The following is a 22,445-nucleotide window of genomic DNA, read 5'->3' on the forward strand; positions in this document are numbered from 1 at the left end:
TCTTCTGAGACCATCAGTCTGCCTCACACAGTCTGCCTGCTTGCTTGCAGGAACAAAGTTCAAGGGGTCCCCCTTGCCATCTCAGATAAGCTGTATGTGTTTTTGCCATATCTCCATGACTGATACACTTCTGTGCAGCAAACTCAAAGGCAGTAGAACACACTGCTGCACAGGACATAACTCATTGTCTCCTGCCTAGGTCTGAATTTTGGGAAAAGTCTTTGAAAGACCCGGCCAAGAGATTTGTCCCATGCCCCCTGCGGACTTTTGGGTCATTGTAAGCATTAATGGTGTAGAAATCACATTAGATGCCACTTTGCTTTTGAGTTTCAGTGTCAGAAAGGATTTGTTTCTCCTTGGATCGTCTGTAAGCAAAAGTACATTGCAGGATGAACAGTTTGCGATGCAGAAGTGTGAGGGTTATGGGATGAAACAGCGTGAGAGTTCTGGGACTAAGTAGGACAAGGGTTCTGGGATGAAGCAGCACTAAAAGAATTAGAGGCCACTGTTAAAACTACGAGGACATGACTCAAAGGAGCGCAGGAGTAAAACAAGACTTAGAAAAAAAAAAAAAAAAAAAAAAAAAGGAAAAACAGAGGTAAAGCACCGTGAGGAGGAGGCTCGGCCCTCCCTGCCCTGAGGTGCTGCCCGAGGCGGCGCCCCCTGTCGGCCATGTCGGGATGGCTGCGGGCAGCTCCCGCCCTGCCCTCCCCGCCCCGGCCGCTGCCTCCCCTCAGCGGGGCTCGGCGGACCGGCTCCTCCTGCGCTCCTCCCCCGTTTCTCCTCCTCTTCGTCGTCGTCCTCCTCCTCCTCCTCGTCGCCCGGCCGACCTGCGGCTGCGGGGCGGCATGAGGAGAGCCGGGGGCGGCTGTCGGGGCCGCAGCTGAGGCGCGGCGGCGGGAGGGGGGCCGCCGCCATGTCGCTGCTGTGCGTGCGAGGTGAGTGGGGGCGGTGGCGGAGCCGGAGCCGGGGCTGCCGGTGGGTGCCACCCGCAGGTGGTGGCCACCCCGCACACCCCTCGGGGTGTCCTGCCTCAAACGGGGGGAGAGGAGTGTGGCGAAGCCGTGGGGATCCCCAAAGGGATCCGCGAAGGGACGGGCAGGTCCCCCAGCACCTGCCTCCGAAGTTGGTTTTCGCTCCGGTACGGTGCTCGCGATGGGAGCACAGCCGGGAGGTTTCAGGTCTGCGTGGGGCTTTCCGTGTTTTGTTTTTAATTGACGCTTCCCATCCCTCCCGGCATCCCGGTTGCCTCTCAGCTGAGCCCCCGTCGGGTCGCGAAGCCGTGAAGGCGGCGCTGAGCCTCGCACCTTCAGGTGGCCGAGCCCCCCCATACCCCAAAGGTCTGGCCGAGGCCGAGGACAGCTTTTGGGGCGAGGAGAGGCCCCGAGGAAGGCGAGGAAGCAGCAGGTGCGATGCCGAGGAGCCAGGGGCCAAAACCTGGGAGCGGGGAGGAGCCGTGTTTGAGTTTCGTAGCTCGTTTGTACACGAGTCGAAGCGCTGCCGCTGAATGAAGCTGCGCTGCTGGCAGAGAGCAGGCTGCTGTCAGTAGCCTTAACGTTGTTATCCTCAGTGTCTGTGCTTCTAACCTGCAGCATTATTTATTTCAGGTACATCACTAATCATCTCCTGCTATCGAGCCTCGTCCCCTTGCTGAACAGGTTACTGAAAAGTAGTGCTTTCCCATGCAGGATGGGTTACAGTGCTAGTCGCTTGCTCTTTATCTCCAGTTCTCAATTTCTTGCTCTCTTGTGCCAAAAAAAAATAATAAAAAATTAAATCCCTGAAGGGTACCATCTGCCAGGACTTGTGCTTCTGGGACGTGTCTCCTGTCAGTGTTTTGCGCTGAACGCTGGTCGCAGGGTGTCCTCACAGCCGTGCCCTTCGGCTTAGAAGTATTGTTTTAATGTTCTCAGCTCCTTTGCCAGATATGATAAAAAACTGACACTAGTGTGCTGCTGCCAGTTCAGCTTTTCTTTTGCTTGTATCCCTTGGTCTGATAACAGCTCTTCACCCAGCTGTTCATCACCTTTTTGAATGAAGATCGATGTTTTGATGATAGTGTTAATGAAAAGATGCCATCTGAGTAATACAGGAGTATATTGAGTGTGCAGTGTTTTGGGGAGGGCACTGTTCTTGTATGAGAGGGCTTCTTAATTAAGTTTCAACCCTTTTATTAAAAAAAAATAATATCTGTTTTAGGAGGTAGGAGAGTTGTGTAAGTGTGGAGCTTATCGTAAAAATGTTCTCTGTAATCTCTAAAGCACACTGAGCATCTCTGGTGGACTTAGAAATTTGGAAAGTTTTACCAAAATATCTTATCTGCAGCTGATTCTTACTAGCTCAGGGATGCTTAAATGTTACTTTTTTTCCCAATTCTTAGTGGTTGATCTTCAAAATGCTCTCAGGCTGTCCTATGAAAAAAAATCTGCTTTTGATGCCACATGGAACTTGGCCACTTGTGTTAAAGGTGTATTTATAACCCATCTACTAAAAGTAGTGAAAGACCATGAACTGGATATTGCAGTTACTGAGGCAGTCTTGCTTTGCAAGGTTGTTCCTTCATGATCCATAGAGCCTTTGGGACAAAAGCATTTCGGTGGTCCAAAATGACACACTTTTGTGTTTGGTTTATTTTTGTCTGGGTGCAAAGATACAAAGAAGAAAAATGAAGTGTTTGGTGACTGTGTGGTGGAGAACTGCTGTGAAAATGAAATTCTATATCCACCTGCTGTGCTAAGATGGCAGATAATACTGGCAGTGATTTAGATGATACAGAGCACCTTTATTATAAGAATGAAGAATACAGTCAATTTACTAAATGTGTTTTTTAAAATGTTTATGACTGAAAGAATAAGCTCATGAGAACTCACAAGTATGAACCATTAAACGTAAAATGGTGTTACACTGGTGTAGAGCAGTCTGAAAAACAAAATAGGTACCAGAAGGTGAGGTAAAACAATTACTTTTGGTGCAAGCAGGAGTAAGTTGTGTTGACTTATGTATTTATTTATAACAAGCTGCTTTTTTCATTAAAAATGATACACATCTAAGTTTGCACTGTAACTTCGGGTTGTATGCTGTAGACCTGAGATTAAAAAAAGAAAGACAACCAAAAACCTGTGAAAGAAAAGTAGGTGATTAGGACACTGTTAATCGCCTCTGAATTGCAGTTTAACAAATAAAAGCGAAACATGGAAAAAAATCTAAGTGGCAGTGTAACATGAGGCCCAGCAGCCAGAAAGTGTTGTAATTCACAGATTTTTTCCCTACTTGAATTATGTGTATTAATGATATTTTAATGAATGGATAATCTAAAACAGTGCACACAAAACAGATCTGAGCACTGCCTTTGTTCCCGATAGAGCAGCTGACATTTGTGACTTGATCTCTTTTTTTTTTTTTTTTTAAGAGGTACATTTCTTTTTTTTTTTTTTTTTCTTCTCAGAGATCAAATCAGGTATTTTTTTCAGTAGCTTTGTGCCCTGTCTGTTGTAGATGTGCCTGGCAGGAAATCTAAACTCTGCAGAAGTCTGAGTCTGGGCTCACCTGCAAGTGTTTGGAGGATGTGGGAAGTGGCTGTAGGAGCAATCTAAGGGACTCTTGGGGAGGAGGAATCTTGAAAGATGCAGAGGGTGTAAGTGAAGCAGAAAACAAATGCTAAATTTTACACAACTGAGGCCTTTAGAGAAGACTTCTTCATATTTTGATTCTACCGCTTAAGTGCAAAAGAGATTGCATATACTCCAGTTCAGAGCAGCTGTGTCTGGATTATGTCTCATAATCTTCTCTTGGCACAGTTCGCTTTATTAGTTTGCATTTAGGGTTGTGTTTGTGAAAATAGCATGCATTAAATAAAAGTAGTCCCAGGGAAGCGGTCCAGTTTTTCACATCAGTCTTACGTTGTTAACTTTTTTTCCTTTTGGAAGTCTTGATTTTTACCTTGGATCTTAACTTCATTAAATTTTGTCTGATCTTTCCTGTCTACCAGCTTACAGGCAGAAGTAGCTGCTGTCTCAGCACACTTTGCAAGGGTCATACCAACTGAGGATGGATCATCTGGTCACCAGTGTATTGTCATCAGTTCCTTTGCTCTATTTGCATCGTTGTCCAAAGACGTACTTCAGACCCTTTCACTTGCTCACTTTTATTACATTTTACTTTGCCACCAGCTCTTGGTATCTTGAGATAATGTCATAGCTTCTTACCAACACCAGTGATGGCTCTCTTCTAGTCTTCCTTCCTTCTTTATAACAGCTTTATGCAGTGTCTTCAGTTCCTTTGTCTCCCTAGCTTCTGGATCTACCTTCTCCATCTGATAATAGTAATAAAAATTGTGTTGCTTTGTCTCATACATCACCTGTCCTATCCACTGTATCAGTATCTGAAATGCTTTACTTTGCTGTTCCAGGGATATTGGCAGTGGGGGTCTTGTGTCATCCCTGCACGTGGTGTGTGGCTTAGTCCCGTGAGGGCGCAGTGCTTTTGTCTTGATGTCTGCTCTGCAGTATCAGTCTGAGACTTAGCTGCCTGAGGTATGTGGGACATAGAGTTAGGAGATCTGTTCTGGTCTTGCTCTCTGAAATTTTAAGTTTTTAACTGCTGTGGGAAATTCATAGCACCTAGAGGCTAGGGACTTTCTTTTCGTTGCATGCTGCTTACGTTGCTGGTGCTTTGAAGAGCTGCAAAGCTTGCTTATCTGGTGACTTTTTTTGGTTTGTCAGAATAGCTGGAGTGGAGCTCAGGGAACCTAACAGAGCTTTCTTGTGTGGCCAGCTAAACTGGGGTTCCAGTACCTGCCCACCTGATTAAACTCCGACATCCAAGAGAAAAAAGCAAGTGGGGAAAATGGAAATTAGTGTTACTGACACTAGAAATAAAAGCATGTCCACCTTGTTGAATATATAGAAAAATCCATAACTAGAAGGCCAGTAATCAAGCACAAGGGCTTTTTTTTTGTGTTTATTTTTTTTTTTCCTCAATAAAATAGCCTCAACTCACCTCTGTGTTCTTTGTGAGGCTGAATGCAGTGCCTCCAGCTCTTGCTTCTCAATGGTGAAGGACTCTCTCTTGTAAATAGTACTCTTAGCAATAGGGTGATTGTACTGCTGTGTTGCGACTGCTTTCTGAAATGGTTGCAGAATTGAAAAAAAAACAAGGCAATGACAAAACCCTACCTGCTTCTATGTAGATTAAAATGGAAAAGAACAAAATTAGATCCAGAAGACAGTAGCAGAACTGCAGGTATTAATACAAATACATTGCTTCATGAAGAAGTGGCTGTATATTATTACAGATTCATTTTCTCTATCTGCAATTAATCAGGGAACTACCAGCATGTGTAGTTTTGGAACAAAATGTGTTACAATTTTGGATAGTAATGCTAAGATAAAGTGTCTTAGCTCTTAAAGGAGCCTCATTGCATTGAGACTTAAATTTAGGGTTTAGAAGGGTGACATGGAATTGGTGGCTTAATCATAGAGGGAACTGTAAAGCTTTCAAGCTTCTGTTGTTAAGTAGCAGGAATGGTTAAAAGATACAGACTGTATTTGGCTTGTGATGCACAGATGTTCATTCACTTTTCTCTTTCAAATCCTCCTTCAGCTTTGGGCACTAGTACTGCGGCGTTTCAGCAAGTAATGTGGACTCCTTGTTCTAAGAGTTTGGTCACTAAGAACTGCTGGAAAATCCTCTCTGGTTTTCAGTGGGGAAAGGGAAATGTACAGAGGTGCTTCTTGAATTTGGTCAGCATCTGCTTTTTTTTTTTTTTTTTTTGCTCAGTTGGTGTCCTCTCAGCTGACTCCTTCAGTTTGGGATCTGCTAAGTCAAATGTGTTAAAGTTGTTTTTAACATAATATTTTAATATGCAACATACTGATGGATTTAATCCAAGCTCTGTAAATTCCTTATTATGAACTGTAACAGTTTGAGAGCCAGTTACAATTTACATAGTGTCATATAAAGTCCAAGCAATATAACTGCCTTTTTTTTTTTTTTTTTTTTTTTTTTAAATCCTGGACTTTCCCTCAAATATTTGGCTTGGAGGCTTGTGAAATGCATATGTCTGGTGGCAAATGATCCTTTTATTACTTTGTTTTGAAACTTTCCTCCCTTGTTTTTTCCCCTATACCTCATTAACAATCTTTACACAATATTTTGGAAACTACTTCAGTCACTCAGTGAAAGCTGTTCTTACTGCTCTTCCTAGAGACCTGAAACCAGAGTGCTATGTCTAACAACACCTCTCTTTTCATACAGGGATTTCATTGTGTTGTCTTTCAAACAGATCGGGAGCTGCTGTGAGGATGAGTTTGGACTTCTCTCAGTCTCTCTTTGGTAGACTAAAACCTGCTAGTACCTGGCATTTTCTTTGTATTAAAGTGTGTGGAAGCAACTTACTCTCACTGCTTTAGCAGTAACAATTTTTTTCAGAACTTTACCCTGTAAACAGTGATTGCTGTATTAGTTTTTACACATTAGGTTTTACGTTTGTCTGGTGTGCTCAGTGATCTGTAGGTACCTGTCCTCCCGTGAGCATGCTGACTGTCACCTGAAGTGTGGCACTCTGGTCTCCTTAGGGACTCTTCCAATCTTTCAGCATGCATTTAAAGCAAATGTCACAGGGCTCCAGGCTTCTTCAGATGTCTAGACTTTCTGATTTTTATAATTTGCATCTTGGATTTTGTCTTCACTTACTGGTGGACTGCAAAGTACGTGCTCACACAGGTGCCTTGCCTCTCCCCAAGCATACAGCAAATGTTTATTGTGTGCTTGTCATTTCTTTGCCATTGGCAAATAAATCAGTGACTGAGTTAGGATGGCAATATACTTGTTCGTGTTTCTTTTTATCTCCAAGAAGATTAAGATTTTTTTTTGTATTTATCTCATCTCCCCTTGCATGTAGGGCCAATTAACCTGTATTGATAACTGTTTATTTCTTGTATGTTGTGCAGTGGCTTGTATCTCTTCGCTGCTTTTGGAGTGGGGTGGACTACAATTGTACTTGCTCAAGGAGTAGTGGCTTTTGGTTCCCTAGAAAGCTCTTTTTAAATGGTTTCTGCATCTAATATTACAGTTCCTGTTCAATTTTATTTTTCTCAGTGAAATAACTAATAACTATCCCCAGCTTTGTGAATTTCTGAAATGTCTCTTTTGTATTGCTAGGTATTTGATTTGATCACAACTACTGTAGGCAATTTTGAAATCACTGTTCTGCAGAAGTAAATTGTAATAGGGATCCAAAGTACTTTTCCTGCTTAGTGCTTTTAGTTGGAATGCTATCTACAAGTTTTAAAAGAACTATGGAATTGCCAGTAGGCATAAGAGCTCTCAAGTATTTCTCAACTTGACCAGCTTTATTTGACTAATACTGTCTTCCGTGAGTTCACATTTCAGTTAAATACTACCATACCAAGCACCTTGCTTGTGACATGTTTTGCTGAGTATCTGTGTTCTAGTTGAGATAGAAAGAAAGCTTCTATTTTAATCCAGATTAAAAAAAAAAAAAAAGTTTAAACATCTCCAAACAATGATTTGTTGTTCAATGAAAAGATAAAGTGAGGTTTACTCAATGTGTCACAAAAAGCTGAGATGCCCCCCTCCTTCAACAGGCTTTCAATACAGACTCCTTAAGTTATTTTGCCAATTTTTAGCTTTGAGCTTCAATTGAATTATCACACTTTTACGTAAGACAGTGAGTACCTGTTGATGTTAGTGATCTTTCCCTTCTTATGCAGTGTAGAGTGCAAGAAACTTGCAATGGGTATGGGGTCAGGTTAGAGGAAGAGAAGTCCTCAGCTGAAGAATTCTTTTGGCTGGTGTTGGTTGAACTCCGTAAGCACCACGTTACTACATGAACTCATACCCTGCTGTTACGGAAAGTGGTGAGGAAACAGAGGATGTCGCTGGCAGGTTTGCTGTGTCTCTCACAAGTAGGTGAGGGTATCTTAAAAATGAAAATAAATGCTAGCAGCTGATGGCTGTGACTCAGCTCAAGTTCTCTCTAGCATGCTGCTCTTGAGTGTTCGTAGGTTCACCCTTTTGTCAGGTGAGTTGGAAGAAGCTTTGGAAAGAACTGTAAGGGAGTTGGGTACCTGCATTCAGTGGGGAAGCCTATGCTATAGAAACATTTGGCTTATTGAAATTCTATACTGAGGGTGTTTAAGCACCAGGTCCAACCTTTCCTTAGAGACAGGGTTTAGTGGATGACTGTAATAGTAGGGTGATGGTTGGACCAGATGATCTTGGAGGTCTTTTCCAATCTTTATGATTTTATGATTCTATATTAAACTGAGATGTTGTCAGGTAGATACTACTCCCCCCCCCTTTGTTTTCAGGGTATACTTTCAATGTTCAGACTTAAAATTTGTAGAGGTTTTATAATTTCTGGGCATGGTTCCATGGGTTAAAAGCTGTGTGAAGCATTAAAAAAACACCCCTGGTTTTGTTCCCTTTTTGCCTGCCTGTAATCTAGGAAAAGGGTCATTTAGAAACAGAAACGTGGCATGATCTCCAAACAACTTTGTGCAGGCTTCAGGCCACTCATCTTCTTCCTTGCACCCAAACATCACTTAGGAACGGAAAGTGAATTGAACTAGAAGGGAATGTCTGATGAGGGATAAGAGAAGGTGTCTTCCTCGAGATAATCTCTAGCCTAAAACTGTTGCTGAGTTTTTAAAAGAAGTTTGGCTTCCAGCCCTGGCTGTGTCCCTTTAAGGAATACTGGTTTTAACCTTATTACTTAAAGCTCCTGTGACTTAACCCTCTTAATTCTTTACAGCCAAATGCTCTTCTAAGGAAACTCCCGCATTTCTACCATGGAGGTGTAATTTATCGATACAAAATAATTGCAGAATTGCACTTCTGAGCATCAGCTCACTTCATGCTTATTTTCTCCGCCAAGGTCAGTGTAATAATATTCAGCTTAAGGTGTATAATTAAAAAAAAAATAAATTAATTAAAAGGAGGAGTTTTACAGTAAAGGCTATATTGGGTCACTCTTGTCCAGATGAAGTCTGCCAACATATAGCCAACCTGGTGCCATCGTTCTTGGCCTCTGCTGAGGAAGGGAGTTTGAGTCTGGAGCTAAACCCATTAAACACTTCATTCCTTTAAAGCTTTGTGCCAGCACAATGGTAACGTTTCACTGTGGGCATTTTTTTGTATATCTTTTTATGCCACTGGGTACCTGATTGAGGCCAGACAGCATTGTAAACTTCAGTGATGGAGAGCTGCATGCTTTATTCTGTTCTGCACTGAATGTTGGCATCCTGAGTGTTCCAAGAAGGTTTCTTTAAAACAATTTTTTTCAGCAAATGCTTGACCAAATTATTCAAAGACTGCTATGCAAACTCATCCCTTTCAGATTTTTTTTTTTTAATTGCTGAAAAGTATTTTTTAAAAGGTATTTCAGAACAGTTCTGTATGGTCAGGTAGTGATGGAAAGGCTATATCGGAAGAAACTGTGGGACAAATTTCATTTAAGCCATAATATAAACTGAAATTTTCTGCTTGGCCAACTTCCAGTTTCCAAGGAATTAAAATAAAATGTAAATGAATTTGGAGTCATTTAAATGTCTAGAAGGAAATCCTTCATGAACACCTGCTTTTCCTGAGGGATTTCTCAAACCCCAGAACTTGTTTTCAGGAAATACCCAGGGCTTTCTGACTTCCAGTGCCTGTGCTGATCCCCATTTAGTCATCACTTGGTCTTCTGCTGCAACAGCCACAGTCCTTTGGAACTGGAGCCCCTGTGGGGTTTTACAATTGCAGGTGCACTGGGGATCTGCAAGCTGTTATCTTGGAAACCTTTAATAACTGTTTTTTTCCATCATGCCAGCAGTACCGCGCACTAATTGAGATGATGCCAAGGTAGCTTATCAGCTTTGGGTGAGGAGGGAATTTGACTACTGCATTAACAGCTACGTACGTTTTAGAAAATTGTGTGTCATTCCGATTCTGTCCAGCCTCCCAATCTTTTGAGCTCCTCTTCATCATGCTTTTTTTTATAAGCAAGTGGGTGCCATTCTTAAGGAGGTTGCTTGGCCTCTTTGAAAGGTGCATTTCACGTGACTTTTCTTAAGAGCATGAGGCCCATAAGTTACTAAAAAGCTGAAGCTGCCTTCATTTTCAGAGGTAGGAGTTCAAACACCACCAAAATTATGATGATGTTTTATAGACTAATAAGTTCTTGTTATTTATGAAATAAATTCTTTCTATTTTTTTTTTAGCTCGCACATGCCCCAGACTCGAAATCCTGGTTTGAGCTGAAACTTACGTATGGAAACTTGGACGTGGCATGTAACATGAATAGTAGTTGGTGGGGAGGGGAAGTGGATGTGAGACAGTAATTATGTTTCAGCCTTTCCTACCTGGTATAACTTGCTGCGTGTGCAAAATTTTATTAGATTTTCACATATCAAATTAAGTAAGTGGAGTCTGCGTATGCTCCATTTTAATAGCAGATTTTTTGAGGAGATTAACTGCTTAGAAACTCTATAGTTATAAGGCCAGAATGGATTGTTGTAGTAATCTAATATGACCCTCTGTAGGACACTGTATTTTTTTAGTATAACAACCTCGAGTCTTTTAGAAAAAGATCAGTTTCTGAATTAAAACTGACGAAGGATTTGCAGCAGTTCTAGGCGGCCTTCTGTTGATTATCATCATACATGACAAATTCATGCTTTTTAACCTGAACTGATTGTTCAGCTTCAGCATCACAGTGGCATGTGTGCCTCTCCTTAGGCTGGAAAAACTATTAGGAAATTTTGTTCCCCTGCCCTGCCAGTACTTAAGGACTGGGGAAAAAAGGGACTTCGGTGATGCCTGTTACTTAAGTGGAGGTTCTTGGTTGTTTCATGGATGATCTGACTGTAATGAAAAACACTTACATATATTTTCTGGTGGTTGAAAGGAGATCAAGACATGCCGCAACCTGCCAGGCTGGCATGTTAAGTCAGCATTTTGTTACGTTTTGGCTAGGTGGGAAGAGTGTGGCTTAGCAGGAGGCTAGCAACAAACCTGTTGTGAATTTGAGTTTGTAGTTACCGTCCTGTAAGTGTCGGACACTTCAGTCAGAGATCTAGAAATGTGTTCAGGCTCTATTGGAGCAGAGCTGCACGTGACTGGAGTGTGAATACACAGGACTTAACCCTGTGCACGCTTGCTGGGGCTGGCATTCCAGTTTTTCTCAGCAGCAGGAAAGAGCTGGTGTCGGAGATGAATTAGGGATTGCATGACTCTAAAAATAACAAGCGATGTATAAAGTTATAGGAAGTAAAAAGAGTAAAAAGTGAAGTGCATTTTATTAATAGTTTTTCTAAGTCCGTTTCTTAAAGATCACAGTGGGAAGCGTGTGACCGAAGTGGTGGTGCTGGAGCTGTTGGTGTAGGACTCAAAGCAGCAATGACAGGGGTTACGATGGGAATGAAGATATTGGAGGGGATGCCCTGCTCTGGGAAGAGAGCAACAAAGGTGACTGGTGGCAATATTCTGGTGGGTTAGGGATGCAGAATTGTAAAGTGGCATTAGGGTGGATAAAAGGGAACCAGCTGGGCTGAAATTACTTCGGGAAGAGCTGATAAGAGATTTTGCTGTGGTAACACTGGAGATCTGTGGTGTCCAGGATTTAAATGTGGGTAGAAATCTTGTAATGTGGTTAGAGAGAAGTGTTTCTGGGCATTGTCAGTGTGGCAGGCTAACTCCCCGCAGCAGAGCTGGGTACAGGGCAGTGGTACCTGGCGGTTTCATCATCGCATGGTGACTGGCCCTAAGAGCAATGCAAATGGAGTTGTGGCTTTAAGCAGCACAGAGAATGCTGAAGAGATGCTGGATGTGGAAGTGAACTTGGTTTGAGTGACCACAATGTAACCTAGGGGAAATTGAAGAGCTAAACCTGTATACCAGCACCTGCAAAAAGTATATAGAAGCCTTTTGGTGAAGTCAGGAGCTTGGGTATGGAGGAAGACATGGAAGTCTGTGAAGCTGCAGGGGCAAATATTAGAATCTCACATAACAAGGAAAGGCTTCTCCTAGGAAATGACCCCAGAGCTGATGATTGACTGATCACTGTGTCAGGATACAGTGAGCAAACACTGAACCTATGTGAGGTGTGGGCAGAAAAATCTGTTTGTAGAGGAAGATGTATCTTGGGGATCAGGAAGTGCAGGGATAAGGCAGGGGTTTGCAACTCGGCAGAAGAGGTGAGCTCTTGCAAAGGATGTTAAAACAGATAACAGCAGGTGCTTTGATCACACGAAAAGGAGAAACAACCCATCTCGCAGAGGAAGGAATCGGGCCACAGTGCATAGGGACAGGGTGTAAAGATGAGCTGGGTGCGATCCCTGAGCTGCAGTTGTTTCTTGTGAGGGCTGAAAACAATACACAGATGTATAGGGTAGGAGCATATCTTCTACACCTTAATGAATATAAGTCAGGTAAGCTCTAACCCAGAGTGCTAACATGTACAATGCTTGAAATCTAAGTCTAGTAACTGCTGTAAGCCAGCAGTGGCATCACCTAATCAGAGAAGGAGATTGGTGGTTTTTGTGGGGTGGCAGAAAGATAAAGAGATAAGAGAGAAGTGTGGGCAATATGTGCATCCTGACCTCAAAAGCAGAGGAGACTGTGATAGCTTGAGGTTTAAAGTGAGAGTAATAAAAGCTTAATAGACAGATGGAAGAGGTGTGGAAGGTAATTTTGTATAAATGTGGTGTAGGCTTGCAAGAGGCAGACTGCGGGGCTAACCTCTTGGCTCTGTATGAAAACATGCATCTTGCCAATCACTGCAGCAGATGTTTCTCTTTGAAGAAGGTTGGAACTGGCAGAAGAAACGTAAGGTGGGTGAGGGACTGGCTGTAGCAGAAGCTACTAACATTAAAAAACTGATGGGAAAAGTAGATAGATGTCTTCCGCTTGTGGTGTGGCAAGAAAAGTAGGAATGTGTGTGTCAAACTTGTTTTTAAGCCCAGTCCTAATGGCATAATCGATTTGGAAGTAGAGAAATATAATGCATGAAGAATTAAGTGACCCCAGGGGAATCCATAAGGAAAATGAGCTGGTATTAAGTAGAAGAGTTACATGTGTAAAGGCAAATGACAAGAATTTCTGAAAAACACGGAGCTTCACGGAATAAGAGGAGTTCTTGTGATTCAGAACTGTGTTGCCAACCAATATGGGATAATTGTGGGAAGAGGAAAAGGTGGAGCCGGGGAAAGTATTCCTGGTACAGGGGAAGGACCAACAACATGGGTAAGTTGTCTGTGAATGTAGCAGTCTGCACAGGCTGAGCCTGTTTGGGATGGACAAGCTCAGGTAGGACTTAATGGGGAGGGTGGAAGTAAATTTGGCTGGCTCTTCCTTCCTTTCAGTTCTTCCAGCGAGAAGACCAGGAGGCTGTGGCTTCTTCCACCTGATAAACAAGCATTGATGGGATCTATGACTTCTGTTCAGAAATAACTTCAGGAAATTAAGCACAGGATGGGAAAAGCCATTTAAGTTGGAGGATAACATTGGCATAAGATGTAGTAGGTACAAGTGTGTCATGTATTAAAGCCTAGGCTGGAAATTAGGGTACAGGTCTTTGTGAGAATGGAAGCTAGAGGTGGTAACCAGAGAGACCCCTTCCAGTCTTGTGGTGCTCACAGCACTGACTTCATTGGGCTGTGAGTTCCTGCTCTGACAACTGTCCGTTATAAACAATATACATTAAGGTAAAGTTTTGATGTACCATTTTGCTTAGTTATGCATTTTAATAAGAAGAAACCAAACAGCAAGTGAGGAAACTTGCTCATACTAAATTCTTACTGAAGGCTGTTTATTTTAGTTGATGATTTTGATACTAATGGTATTTACCCTGATGGAATTTCAGTGTAATTTTTATGGAGGCTGAAATACAAGCAAACACATGGGTTTCAGGACAGATGTCTTGGGTGTAATCCTTGTCAATAGTAACGTCTGGTTGTGATTCAGTTCTGTGTACCTGCTGTGTCAAAACAAAAATGTTAAGTGCTGGTGTGTTCAGGAGACACAGCTCCTTCAGATACCAGTACTGCCATGGCGAGCAGTCAGCTGCTCTTCCTAAATGATGCTTGGGTATCAGTCTGTAGCTGGATTTTGGACAACACGTCCTGTCTTTACAATCTGAACTTGAAATATCCCTTTCAGCTTCCTTCTAGGGAATATTGTAAGTGATCAGCGTCTGAAGACCTTAAGCAAAACAAAAGAAGTCCTGAAAGTTGGTGCCAGTCTCATGGTCCTACTTCGGGAATTTGTCTTTGTCATCCAAGAACCAGTGTTGTCTGAGCAGTTTGTGAATGCCAAGAGTAAAATCAGGCTTCCAAAGAATTCATCTCTAGTCTGTATTCTCTTAGATTCCCAGTTCTCATCTGGGGATCTCATTCAGTTATACTGTAGCTGATACCCTAAGTATTTCTTTTACTTTTCCTTAGTGCTTGCAGTCAGCTTTGTTCTGTCTTCTACATGTTATGGTTGTCTTTGGTTTGTGAACCAAAGCAATTAAGTATTTAAGTAACATAATGTTAACGTTTTCATTAAAACTATTTTTCAAAATTAGACCAATTCTGCTTCATTACTTGGTACAGGAAAACGCAGGTGCAGTAATATATATATTACTGCAGACATATATATATTACTGAATCCACCACAAATATGCTATTGCTTTATTTTTGAGTGTCTTTTTTTGGCAAGTATGTTAAACTTCTGAAGTTGAACAATGAGATTTGTTTAGCTCAGTCCCTCTCAGGGCAAGCTTGTGCTCAGGTGAGCTTGACGATTAGCCGTGTTCATTCAGTTGGCTGCTTGCTTGCCATCCTGTAACTTCAGTGAAACTACCTGAAGATAGGGAGGCTGTGATTAGATGGTGATCGCTGCTGGTGTGGTTAGCCAGCTGCTTTTGCTCCAGGGTGCTTCATGTTGAACCTAAATCTGCCTGGGGATCATAGAAGCCTTAGTCATTCAGGGGACTAGACAGGTGACTTCAGTGCTTTTGTTGACTAAAGAGAGAGAAATACATTCCAGTTGTTTTATTTCCATCTGTAATTCCTGCTCTTTCTTCTTTGTTTGGTACCAGAGACAGCTTACGAGGCTTGGGCAGCAGCTGCATGTGCTTTGTGTCCTGGAAGAAATTAATTGTGAAGAGGTGGACTTCATTTTCAAATAAAATAAAACTGCTGAAGGAACTCACTTCTGAATGAGGTTTTTCTCTTCTTTTCATTTTTTTTTTTTTTTTATATGCAAGCTTTTTAGTTTACAAGACTGGTTGAACTATTGGTTTGCCAGCCAAGTCAGCTCACCAGCTCAGAGTGTCTTCCAGCAGACAATATGTTGTCTGTCTTCCTGCCTTCTGGTGTTAGGGTACAGCTTACGTTATACATATTTCCTTAGTCATTGACAGCTATAAGCATATATGAATTTAAGTCTGTCTTCTGTGAAATTAAATGGTGCAGGTTTTGTTCACAGTATCAATTAAGGCATTTCCACTTACTTAAAGTAATGCATTTCTCATCCTGGCAGAGCTTGAAAGCAGGGTAATTTATGTCACTGAAATTAGAAGCCTCCTTTCTTCTCTGCCCAGTAGTATTTATCTTCTGCATGTGCAAATTCTGAAAGATTTGATTTTTTTTCTCCTAATCAGGCACAGATTCAGGAGTAGAGATGCTGTCTCTTTTGATCATGAAACTGAAAAGTTAAGAGAAACCTGTAACCTGCAGGGAACTCCTTTAAACAAAAGGGCTGATGCACAAGCTAACAGAATAAATCTGAGAGAAAGACGCATGCACAGTAGCTCACTCCAGTATTTTGTGTCCAAGCTGTTTTTTTTTTTTTTTTTTTTTTTTTTTTTAACAATAAGGTGAAGGCTACAACAAGATATTGGAGAGAAGAGGCAGCTTGGATCGCTGTTTAGCTCACCTCCTGGTTGGGGAACCAGGTCACCTGACAGAGCTGTCTGTGTTGCCAGCGTCAGGAGGATTAACCTCTCCGTAATCTCCGTGATTTGAATAAGAGATTTTGTTCCTGTCCTCACTGCTCAGTTCAAAGCAGCTGCTGAGCAGAAACTTCAGGGAATATTCAGCAACGTGTCTGCATTGGTCAGCCGAGGAGGGAGGGAGTAGATGTTAGAGGGTTTCTCCCAGCTGTGCTTTTTATCAGCTGGTTTCCGTGTTTGGATGTTCAGTGTGTATAGATGGAGCTCTCCTCCAGGATCAGGGAGGTTGGCTACAACCTCCGTTGCCTTTTTGCTTAAAAGGAGTTTTCCTTTTTGTTTAAAAGGAGTTTTGTTACATAAATAGGATCAAATATATTTCTCCATCACCATCGTCTGCTCCACCCCCCTCTTCCCCTAGTAAACTTCAGAGAGAGGCTTCAACTTCTGGTTTGCTAATCACAGCATAACAAAATTTCAGTGTGTGTTTTCCCACCTCTCAAGAAAAAATCAGATGATACAAACAGCCCGAGGTGATGCTTGCCTGCCTGTGCCAGGTCGGACCAAAGCTAGGGAGGGATTAGATGGCTTGTGTGTGCATCTACCCCAGAGAAACAGTGGTGGTAGTAATAAGGGACCTCACTCTTCAGATTTTGTGGGGCTGTTAGCAGTAGTAAAGCACAATTCTAAATAAGCATCTCAGTATGCTGGCTCCTGTCTTGCCAGAATTAACTTGTCAGCTTGCATTGAGATCATGATTATTGCCAGAGAAGTTGAAGAGGTGAGTAATGAGGTAAAGGGCTCTCTGGAGCATTTTTGACTTGGCGTGTCTTTGAGGCACCGTGTCTGTCACAGGCTGTGGGGCTCCTGAGGGTTGGAGCTAATAGTTTCTGCACAGCCTTTAAGGACGGGTAATTAGATTCGTTGCTGGAGGGAAGATTTTCGTCTGGGCTCTGGGAAGCTGTCATTGCAGCACGTCCCAAAGCTGGCAGGAGATGGCTTACGATTTCTGCTCCTCACCTGAAAGGTGACGTGAGGCTCAGGTGGCTGATCTGCTTTGTGTTGGCTGGGGAAGTCTCCTGAGACTGGCGGTCTGCCAGCTGGACTGAGGGACCACAGGAGAAAGGGGGATAGATAACCCTGTGCCTGGGAAGAGCTTCTGCAGTGCCGCATCTCACCTGGCTTTGGGAACACCAACACAATGCGACCCGCTCCTCCCCTTACACTTCCACCTCCTTCTTTCTCCTGCACAACATTTAGCCACACAAGCTGCCTAGAATTGTAGGCTTCTGCACTTGTTCTGTTTCCAACTCTATTTCATGTAAAAACTGGAAAATATTTTATGGGCTGTTGGTGCTTTGGATTCACTAGCAGTGCTAATCTGTTACAGGGGGTTGTAAAGTTCAAGGATTGCATGTTGCTACTTTCTTTACTGCTTCCCAGCATCTGTTTCCAGCTCTTCTGGCTGTGTGGGTCATGAATATTCTCTTTTTACCGGGACAGAAGGAACAATGTTGTCAAGCTTATTTCAGCTGCTGCTTATCTGAAATCAGTTGAATGTTTCCTACTGACTTTCAGGAAGCTCTCTCTGGGATCAGCTGTAAGTAAACTTAATAAACCTTCTGCTGTGCAGTAAGGAAGCTCCAAGTGCTAATGCTCAGTGTATAAATGGTGTGAGCTGTGGCTTACGAAATAGCTTGTCAATGCTTTAAGCATTTTATTGATACGATCTCCTGAAGGTTTTGGGATAAAATGGTGAGCATGTTTTTTAAAATACGTCATTCCTTTTGCAGTACAGCCTTTGTCCTTAGTGGTCGTGGTATATTGGTTGTGTTTTGCCAGTGTGGATCCTGTTCTGTGCCAGTGTTTAAGTAAAATCACCATGTCCTTCTGCAAGTTCAGAGATGAAGAGAGTTCTGGGTCTTGGGATCTACAGCTTTATGATTCTTCTCCCTTCCTCTCTGTGAACCTATCCAGTGCTAAGTGCTCTATTTTAAATTTTGTTTTCAAAACAACAAATAACAGCAAGACCTTGCTGCTCAATACATATTTGCTGAGAGGTGCTGGTGTCAGGATCCTGGAAGTCTGATGTTTGCTGTCCCTTCAGGGAAAGAACCGGTTGCAAACCTTTTACTTTTCCTCTTGTGTTTTGTTCCCTGTCCCAGTTGCTTTCTCCAAGCTGCACACCTAGTTTCTTTTATTCTTCCTGTCCCTTACCCTTCTAGTAAGATGATTTTGATTTTTTTTTTTTTTTGTGAGACACAAGTTTGATTTTTGTTCTAAGAAACCTCTTTATCCCCAATTCCCTCAGCACATATTCTGTAGCACTATTTATAATTTTCCTTTTAATGGGCGCTCTTTGAGAAGTTTCTAGACCTGCCTTCACTGTTTGTGCAGGGGTGTGCTAACTACATAACTGCATTTCCTTGACCTGTGAATTTCTGCTGTTGAAGTAGTTCAAGGAATATTTCAGGTGGGTGAGTTCCTGAGTAAAGCAACAAGCACAAATGCCTATGACACTCCAGTTCAGGAGCATGCAAACCTGTGTGATGTTAAGTCAGTGTGTCAAATCAAATCTGGTAACAGATTAACCTGTAAATGAGATCCAGATGTCTCTCCAACTGTCTGAATCAATTTTGTCACTGAAAGTGTTTAGAGGCCTATGTACACTGTCTTCTGCATTTAAACTATTGTAGAAAGTAAATTGAATTGCCACCCCTTCTGTTGCGTGACATCTTTTAGAGACATAGGGTCTTTTAAACGAAGGCTTCTTTTGCTAGTGAGGGTTGAGTTTTAAATAAAACAAACAAACAAACAACAACAACAAAAAACAACAAAAAAGAAAAACTGTAAGCACCCTGTGTCGAAAGAATCTGCAAAGCTGGACCTTTGTTTCAGGTATACCTTGATAACGGGGTTTTGTTTGGCATGTTTGCAACTCTCAGGGTTTTCTAGCAAGTTTTAAATTTGTTGTGTTTAAGTTTCTAGGTAACCCTTGTTGTAAGGATGGAAGAAGTGGAGCACTGTAAAACTCCGGTGCAGGTAGAGCTGTGCTGTGTGTACTCAGCAAGCTTTGTGCAGAAGCTGAGATAAAAAGCGTCAGAATCTGTAGGAGGTGTGAAATTACCTGGTTCACCAAAGCCATCAGGCTGCGTACTGGACAGAATAGGTGCGTCTTTGTTCTGATCATCGTGCCATCATGCTGTCCTGCCAGCTTTCTTATTCCTGTGCAGGCTGTCACCATGCCCTGCCAGCTCTCCAAGTTCGTGTGAATGAGGCAGAGCAGGGAATGCTCCAGACAGCCTGCCGCTGTGCTGTCGCTCTGATGCCCACAGGCTATGGCAGTAATAGAGGAGGTTTAGATAAGACAGTGACATATAACTTATATATATAAAAAAGCTTGCCTTTTCCTGGATAGATTTCAGTACTTGGCTCACCAAAGTTCAGCCTGTACAGGCGAAGGGGTGCCGAGCCCGAGGCTGTGAAACTTCTGGCAAGAAGCAAATGCTGAGGGGAAGTTTAGTGAGCAAAACCAGGCAAGAGGAGGCAGCTGCAGTGTTCCTTCAGGGCTGGAAATGTCCCTCGGGTCCAGTGTATGGGGACGTCTGAGCTGTAGAGGGAGGTCACCAGGGTGCTTTCTGCCTGTGGGTTGGGACATTTGTATGCATGCAGGCTCTAAATACTACACTGCCAGAGGATTTACCAATAAAACAAAGGAATTTCTAGTGAAGTTTGGCTGTTGGGAGGTTTACTGGGATGTGCACTTTGTGTTTGCTGTCTACAGTGGTCCTGAAAGTTAAATGGTGTTGATTTTGTCTGTGCACAGGAATTTGGAAAAGCCTTCCAAGGAGTTAAATGTTTCCCAGCTGCTGTAAGTCACAGTGCTGTGGGCAGAAGGGGTGGAGTGACTTTGAGGAAGCTTCATTGAAAATTGTATAGTAAATCAAATAAATTTAGTAGCATTGTGTGTCTCTGGACAGGGTAATGAATTTGCAGATCGTCTGAGCAGGAAGATGCTAATTCACATGAATTAAGAGGGATTGTAATTCATTCTCAAGACATCTGGCAAAAGGGAAATCCCTTGGGTAGATCAATTTGCTACTGCAGGCAACAGAATAGAAGCTCTTTTTTCTTTTTTGCCCAAGAGAATCTGAGAGTGGTAGTAGATGATTTTTATACGCAGTTGGTTGCTGAAATGAGCACACCTTGCTTTTATTTGGCATTGCTTTGGTTCCCAATGCCTTGAGAAAGGTGAGACAAGTTGTCCTGTGGGCACTTAGAGTGGTCAGATTGAGGAAAACCATTTGCTACATGAACATGAAATGCAGTGTGAAAGTGTTTCTTTCTTGATTAACTATTAAAAATTAATAAACCGCTATTGTTTCTGTTCCATTTATCCTGGAGTGCTTACTGAAGCAGCTAAATCTCTCAGTTCAGTTGAGGTAAACGTCATAGTACAGGTGCCTTGCTGCTGAGGCCATCCAGATTCCAGTCCAGTCCAACAGGTGATGGATTTTTGAAGGACCATTTCAGGTATTCAGTCAGAAAAATTCTGCCTTTAAAAGCAACATTAGTTATTCTGGGGCTGACAGAAGTCAGTGCTGGTTTCCTGCTCTTCTTCCTTCTGCTGCCAGAGCAGTTTTCTGGTCAGCCCAGCCCTCCGTTCACACCAAGCCGTAACAAAACGTTATCCTCTGTTTATTGCAAACACAGTCTCAGCTTTTACGTCTGTTGGTCCGTGAAGGTACCCACTGTGTTTCCAACACGTCATTCCTGAAGGGAGCGCACAAAGCGCTCTCCTCACCGCTTCAGCGGAACAATGGCTGTGTGCAAACCCGCGGTTTGTTTTCCCTGGCAGAAAGACAAAGCATAATGTAAGAGATGTGGCTTAAGTCTCTTACCTGGCCCTGAGGCTGAAGGAATGTCTCGCTGCAATAACTGCCTTAACTCAGCCCTGTGCTGCTGCCAGGGTCTGAGTCCAAGCGGGCGCTGTGCTCGGCTCCTGCAGGGGCTGTCACGGTGCTGCCGAACCCCTCTGGGTTGCTGGGGGGGGCTCGTGCACAATTATTCTTGCTTTGTGCTCATTCAGGATAGTCCTTTCCTTCTGTACCTAGCGTAGATCTGAATGGGTGAGAATGCAGTGGAGCATTTCTTTCCAAACCTGTTTCAGGTTGGAAATGCCCAGGTAGCTGCACCACGCTGAATCCCCATAACTGGCTCGGGAAACCATTAGGCTGCCATTTCACCAGCACCTTCCTTTCTTAGAGTTACAGAGGGATGAGAAGATTTCACGTCACAGTCAGTGTTGCTGTTCTGCTGTTGCATGTTGCATTTAATAGCATACCTCTGATGCTGCTGGGCTTTTACAGGGACCATATGAAACAAGGCTGGGGTCAGGGTCCTGGCACAGCCTCTGCTTCCTCTGTCTTGGAGCACACTTTTGGATTCAGGTAGTGGGAAAGGCAAGGATTTCTTGCCCACAAATATGAGGTGAGGATGTGCATGTAAGATGTGGGGGGGAAGGTACTTGTGGGATCCTCGGGGACAGAACAAACCTTGGTGGATGCTCCAGCCTTACACCACTTGCTGGTGTCTCATGGATTTTATAAGTAGCTTTCAAGAAGTGAGTAGGAGGTGCTGAGTTTCTGCCTCTGTGGTGAGTACGTGTTCTAGAGCAGTTGCTCCAGGGTTCAGACAGCGAAGCAGCTGCCGAAGACTCAGTAGCTTATGGAAAATGTAGCAGACCTGAGGGGCCAGAGCACCGCCACGCCAGCCTCTCCCTTCCCGAAGGGGTCCCCTCCGTTCCGTGTGTGTGCTGCAAGGGCGCTCGGGCACTGAATTTAGTCTCAGTCTTGGCTAGAACCTTTTGCTGTGGGCTCTCGTTCCTGCTGCGTGAGCAACCTTTGCACCTTGTGCTGTGTATCAGCGTGCGCTGAGGCCTGAGCACCCGCGGGAGGGGAGGAGAGCGCAGGGCGAAATGGAAACAGGAATCGATTCTGCTGTCTGACTGTAGAAGTTAGATTACGTGGCCTGCGCTCAGAAACGCATTAAGGCTGCATTCATGTTTCAGGGGGAAGAGGAAACTGTTTGTCAATTTGCTGAGCGTGAAAACGCGTTTTGAACGCTCTGCTTTCTGCATTGATTTTCTTTCTAGGAGCACTAATCAAACTGCTTCCTCTCCTCCGTCCCTCTTCTCCCACAGCCCATCTGTGGTGCCTGACTGGCCTCTGGAAGGACGTGGATTTTGTTGTAGTGTGGTGAGTGACCAGCTCGGAAGTCATGTGCTGGGTTTAGTGAGGATGTAATCTTTTGGCCATCTGCTCAGGCACTCCCCACGTCCACATCCCCCTGATTTGCAAGCAAATGTTAAAGGTGAGATTGAATCTGCGGATGCTCAGAGCAGCCGTGCTCCCTTTAACTGAGTACAAGTCTGTTCCTGATCAGGGGGTTGTTGTCTAAACCTTGTAATAATTTGGCATGCTTGATTTTAATCCACTGGCTGGTG

The 22,445-nt window shown here is 43.3% G+C and overlaps 1 protein-coding gene across 1 annotated transcript in view; it reads left to right on the plus strand.

Moving 5' to 3' along the window:
- Positions 1-916: 916 nt before the first annotated feature.
- Positions 917-22,445, plus strand: part of LOC311221114 (protein unc-13 homolog B-like) — a gene marked incomplete at its 5' end in the record, with an annotated part of 215,635 nt that continues 194,106 nt past the window's right edge. Inside the window, one exon of the mRNA XM_084304904.1 lies at positions 917-938. Within this exon, the coding sequence (XP_084161030.1) occupies positions 917-938 (22 nt within the window). The remainder of the gene's footprint in view (positions 939-22,445) is intronic.

This window comes from Netta rufina, assembly GCF_964035555.1.
Source record: "Netta rufina genome assembly, chromosome: Z".
NCBI lineage: Eukaryota > Metazoa > Chordata > Aves > Anseriformes > Anatidae > Netta > Netta rufina.